This window comes from Myxine glutinosa, chromosome 7 (genome assembly GCF_964187855.1).
Source record: "Myxine glutinosa chromosome 7, kmMyxGlut1.1, whole genome shotgun sequence".
Classification (NCBI taxonomy): domain Eukaryota; kingdom Metazoa; phylum Chordata; class Myxini; order Myxiniformes; family Myxinidae; genus Myxine; species Myxine glutinosa.
In genome coordinates, this window is record NC_136267.1 from 156,587,592 (window position 1) to 156,593,591 (window position 6,000).

The window sequence follows — 6,000 nt, forward strand, 5'->3', positions numbered from 1 at the left end:
TCAAAGTCTAAGTCCTGTTTTCCCTTTGGTTTGAGGTGGGACAGAGATTGAGAGTATGTCTGTGTACATGTGCGGGGGAGGGAGGGGAGGAGGAGGGGGAGTACACATCTGTGGGTTTTGAATGGGGAGGGAGAGGAATAGGGCAAGAGTGAAGGTGTGTCTGTGTGTGTGTATGTTTGTGTGTGTGTGTGCGGTGTGTGTGCGTTCGCATGATAATGTAAAGCGCCATGAGGGTAGTTTACTCTGCTTGATGGGGCTATATAAGACTCCTTTATTATTATTATTATTATTATTATTATTATTATTATTATGATAACATGCAGAAGCCAAATAAAAAGGTTTGTCGAAGGGTCGAAAGGCCAAAAGTCAGCGTCATCTACAATCATCGATTTCCATCCCATTGACCTGAAATTTAAATTTACCATTTGCGTTTTGTCATTAAATTTTCAACAAAGCTTTAGTATGAGAATATGAAGACAAATTAATAATTTTGGCAAAAGGTCAAACGTCAGCATCATCTACAATCATCAATTTTCATGCAATTGACATGAAATTTCAATTTACCATTTGAGTTTTGTCATCAAATATTCAACAAAGCCTTAATATGAGAATTAAAAAAAAAAAAAAAAGAGAATATGGAGAAGAAAAATTCAAAATTTGGTCAAAAATGTCAAAAGGTCAAAGATCAGCGTCACATAAAATCGTCAATTTTCATCCGAATGACCTGAAATTTTAAGATTTGTATATTGAGTCACCAAATTGTTTCACCAATCAAAAACTAGAAGCCAATTGTTTTTTTAGATCAAAGGTCAAGGTTGCATATAATCGACAATTTCCACCTAATTGACCTGAAATTGAAATAATTTGCGTATTGGGTCACTGAATTGGTTCACCAATCAAACGGTCGGAGCTGATTGTTTTGTTTTGTTTTTAGATCAAATGGTCAAAGGTGAAGGCTGCATAAAAATGCCGATTTCCACACAATTGACTGAGGACTTGGGGTTGGGTGGGGGGAAGGGGGGAGGAAGGGTTGAGGACTTGGGGTTGAGGATTGTGATTTGGTGTGGGGGGTGGGCAGTGGGGGGGGGGGGGGTAAGAGGACTTGGGGTTGGGGGTGAGACATCGAGGTATTGGGGTTGAGAAGGGGGGTTCAAGACTTGAGGTCACATTTTACATGATGCAGAATTGTGACAGGTCCCTGTTAGTAATAATAATAATAATCATCATTGATTTTATTACAATATAATTCAAATTAAACCAAAACCATCATTTATGATATTAGGAAGTTGCCCGTGCCCACATGGGATTCTGCACGGCATATGGATGGAGAGAGCAAAAAGGCAAATGGTGTCTTTTGTCATTGAGTCGGCCAGCTGGGAGCAACAATTCACATTTATTGCCACATCTGATGCAATTTAAATTCTCTAATGGCGACGAGGTGCTCCATTTGAAACTATTTGTTCGATAGATGTAGTTTTTTTTTAATGCCTAGGGTTACATAATAAATATTTGTATTGGTGTCAAAGCCAGTGACAAATTGCAAATTAATAGGTGGATTGGCGTGGCTTTGGCTTGGAAATTGGCTTGGAATTGCAAATTAATAGGTGGATTGGCGTGGCTTTGGCTTGGAAATTGGCTTGGAATTGCAAATTAATAGGTGGATTGGCGTGGCTTTGGCTTGGAAATTGGCTTGGAATTGCAAATTAATAGGTGGATTGGCGTGGCTTTGGCTTGGAAATTGGCTTGGAATTGCAAATTAATAGGTGGATTGGCGTGGCTTTGGCTTGGAAATTGGCTTGGAATTGCAAATTAATAGGTGGATTGGCGTGGCTTTGGCTTGGAAATTGGCTTGGAATTGCAAATTAATAGGTGGATTGGCGTGGCTTTGGCTTGGAAATTGGCTTGGAATTGCAAATAAATAGGTGGATTGGCATGGCTTTGGCTTGGAAATTGGCTTGGAATTGCAAATTAATAGGTGGATTGGTGTGGCTTTGGCTTGGAAATTGGCTTGGAATTGCAAATGAATAGGTGGATTGGCGTGGCTTTTGGCTTGGAAATTGGCTTGGAATTGCAAATTAATAGGTGGATTGGCGTGGCTTTGGCTTGGAAATTGGCTTGGAATTGCAAATTAATAGGTGGATTGGCGTGGCTTTGGCTTGGAAATTGGCTTGGAATTGCAAATTAATAGGTGGATTGGCGTGGCTTTGGCTTGGAAATTGGCTTGGAATTGCAAATTAATAGGTGGATTGGCGTGGCTTTGGCTTGGAAATTGGCTTGGAATTGCAAATTAATAGGTGGATTGGCATGGCTTTGGCTTGGAAATTGGCTTGGAATTGCAAATTAATAGGTGGATTGGCATGGCTTTGGCTTGGAAATTGGCTTGGAATTGCAAATTAATAGGTGTATTGGCGTGGCTTTTGGCTTGGAAATTGGCTTGGAATTGCAAATTAATAGGTGGATTGCCGTGGCTTTGGCTTGGAAATTGGCTTGGAATTGCAAATTAATAGGTGGATTGGCGTGGCTTTGGCTTGGAAATTGGCTTGGAATTGCAAATTAATAGGTGGATTGGCGTGGCTTTGGCTTGGAAATTGGCTTGGAATTGCAAATTAATAGGTGGATTGGCGTGGCTTTGGCTTGGAAATTGGCTTGGAATTGCAAATTAATAGGTGGATTGGCGTGGCTTTGGCTTGGAAATTGGCTTGGAATTGCAAATTAATAGGTGGATTGGCGTGGCTTTGGCTTGGAAATTGGCTTGGAATTGCAAATTAATAGGTGGATTGGCGTGGCTTTGGCTTGGAAATTGGCTTGGAATTGCAAATTAATAGGTGGATTGGCGTGGCTTTGGCTTGGAAATTGGCTTGGAATTGCAAATTAATAGGTGGATTGGCGTGGCTTTGGCTTGGAAATTGGCTTGGAATTGCAAATTAATAGGTGGATTGGCGTGGCTTTGGCTTGGAAATTGGCTTGGAATTGCAAATTAATAGGTGGATTGGCGTGGCTTTGGCTTGGAAATTGGCTTGGAATTGCAAATTAATAGGTGGATTGGCATGGCTTTATGAGGTAATGAAAATAAAATACAAAATACTTTACCCAACCCTTTAATAGGCCAACTTTGTATAAAATACACAAACTGGTGGAATTATGGCAAGTAGTTTTGTTTCTTTTTCACGAATCAGTCTAAAGCCCAAATTAAATAAAAGGACTGGTTCTGCAACATTAAGTCATCTATTATTCAATCACTACATATGGAGTCCCATTTTTGTAAATGAGAGGTTTTTCTATCAGGGCCTTGTTTTTTGCAATTAAAATAATTACCAGCCTCCTTAACGTGGTGTTTTACTTAGTTGGCCATGTTCACTAAAATCATTGAGTTGAACACAGCTGAATTATCGAGGCAATATAACCATCCAATACCATTACACTTGAGTGCTCTGCTGTAATTGTTATATTTGAATGGATTTTAAATACAGATTCTGAAATTAGTGAAATGGCTGAGTGATAAAGGATGGATTTTTTTTATGGCAGTTTTGTTTTCAAACCTTTGCCGTCCACAATGTGAGCCTAATTTCAAATTTATCGCAATTGCAATATTGATTTATTTTACATCGTAGAGCGAGAATTGTCAGAAGATGCGCTGAAGACTCACCGACTGGATACCATGAGCGAGTAGCAGAAAGTGCTGATCAGGAGACACAGTAAATCCTGACTGCAAAAGATCAATCTGTATAAAGAGAGGAAACAGCCACTCATAACTTATATCTATCTCTCTCATGGCTGGCAAAGCAAAGCCATGGAAAAGAACACACAAAGCAGGCCTTCTCATTATCATTGTCCATTTCATTAAGTCTCCATCTGTAGTGAATAATGATGAGATTATTTCATGCAATAAATCCATTCATTGAGGTTTTACCCCATGCAGCAGGTTAACAATAAAACTCATAGCCTGTTAAGCTATCATATTTTGGTTCTTCATGAAAAAGACATTTATATTCCCTCTGATTAGGAGTAGGATTTGTCAGAAAGGATGCTCTTCATAAGCGAAAGATTAATACGTATCAACAAATGAAGAAGAAGAACCACCATTAGAGGCCATTTTCCCCTGCAGAGCAGGGGTTGGCCTTTTTTTGGCACGGCGGTCCCCTTTTTGAAGCAATGTTTTATGGCCGGATGCCCTTCCTGCCGCCAACCCTGTTAGTCGCCTCTTGTGACACACAGGGAATTACCAGTGAACTGGTATTCAATTTGCCGACCTCGGAAGGATGACAGGCTGAGTCAACCCCCCTGGCGTTAATTCAGCGATCGCCCGGGATTGCGAATCCAGGATCCTAGGATCCCAAGCCGGCACCCTAACCGCTAAGCTAACACCAGGCTCCGCGTATTGACAAATAAGCAACTATAATGTTTCATTCACCTGCTCAACTATTTAATCCAAAAATAGAAACGAATTTCTCTTTGGATAACCGGGGAAAAGTAGTTATGTTGGGTTTACTCAAAAAAAGCAATGAATTTCCATTGATTTACCAATAATTTAGCCAATGCATGTTCATATTGCTTAGTCCAAATCAAAAGAGCATTGAAGATGCAGGTGCATGTCGTGAAAAGAAATACATGAACAAGTCTTAATTAAGTTCATTTAGTTCAAGCATTATCATCACACTCATTATATGTATCACAATAAAAAGATGTGTCAAAGGAAATCTTTTGCTAAAGTGGGAACATTTTGTGCTGTAATGTGAAATGTACTACCACAAGTGTATTGCCATTATTATTGTTGCTTTATCTTGCTTTCATTGGAAATGCTTTGTCAACTGAACAGAAATTGGAAGCATGATTCATCCAAGGAAAAATTATTGCTCAAGAATAAGACAAATATGAGTATAGACAAGTAAGTGCAAGTTAATTGAAATAGTGACATCAACAATTACATGAAACCATCATCTTAGTAAAAGCAAATCCATCTTGTGCAAGTTATAATCAGTAGGGCAGAGGATGCGTTTGAGAGGCTGCTCGTTTGGTGAAAGTTGCTGCTCATTCTCTCTAAAGGGTTTTGGGAAGAGGTCATGACCTTGGAAGGGAAGGAGATAATCTAGAATATGGGGCCGTTGGAAGTGGGTGTCCTTGGAAGGAGGTTTGAGGAGGCTTCAGATAGTGCGGAACGAAGGCAAAGACATGCATGTTACAATAGAAAGCACATCATGACAGTGACAACCATGAGCTATGTAAAAAAAAAAGGCCTGGGGGGGATGTTAGAGAAGCCATGTGCCATGCAATAGGCCCGAGGCATTGAAATGAGGCTGACAAGAGGGCTCACTATCAGTATCAAAGACTTCCCTTGTTCATTATCCGTACTTGAGGATTGCTGTCCATCCACGCTCCCCACGCAACTTCACTGAGCTTGAACAGTTTTGTACAGAAGAATGGGCAAATATTGCTCATTCAAGGTGTGCAGAGTTGGTAGAGACCTATACCAACAAACTCACAGCTGTAATTGCTGTCAAAGGTGCTTGCACCAAGTAGTAATTCAGGGGGGTGGACACTTATCGAACGAAAATATTTGTCCAGGTTGTCCAGATCTTTTTGGATCACCATGTATGTGTGTGTGTGTGTGTGTGTGTGTGTCTGTGTGTGTGTGTGTGTGTTTCTATTCCCCCTACTTACACCCAATCAGCAAGTTATATTTAATATGATATTACACCCCCTCCCCTCACACACACACACACACACACACACACACACACACACACACACACACACACACACACACACACACACACACACACACACACACACACACACACACTAATCGGGGACAATTTAATGTTACTTGTCATATAGCTACAAAGGCTCAGGCACTATAAAGCGATTTTTTTAAAATGCAAAAAAACGAACTTTATGTTTTTTCAGGTTTTTTTGCCTAAACAATCCCTGGTACTCACTGATGAACCTCTGAAAGTTTGATGAATAACCGTTCAGCCATCACTGAGAAAAATGGCGACGCAC

At 40.2% G+C, this 6,000-nt stretch overlaps 2 protein-coding genes across 3 annotated transcripts in view; both read right to left on the bottom strand.

Moving 5' to 3' along the window:
* Window positions 1-6,000, bottom strand: part of LOC137431766 (inactive dipeptidyl peptidase 10) — a 707,001-nt gene that overhangs the window by 327,658 nt on the left and 373,343 nt on the right. For both annotated transcript variants that reach the window (XR_010985336.2, XM_068123461.2), the window contains exon 5: window positions 3,647-3,721. Coding sequence is in view for 1 of the 2 variants with exons in the window: in XM_068123461.2 (XP_067979562.2) it covers window positions 3,647-3,721 (75 nt within the window). In the remaining variant the exon portion in view is untranslated. The remainder of the gene's footprint in view (window positions 1-3,646; window positions 3,722-6,000) is intronic.
* LOC144892876 (uncharacterized) overlaps window positions 1-6,000 on the bottom strand; it is a 305,686-nt gene that overhangs the window by 129,691 nt on the left and 169,995 nt on the right. The gene's annotated exons all lie outside the window — the stretch shown is intronic.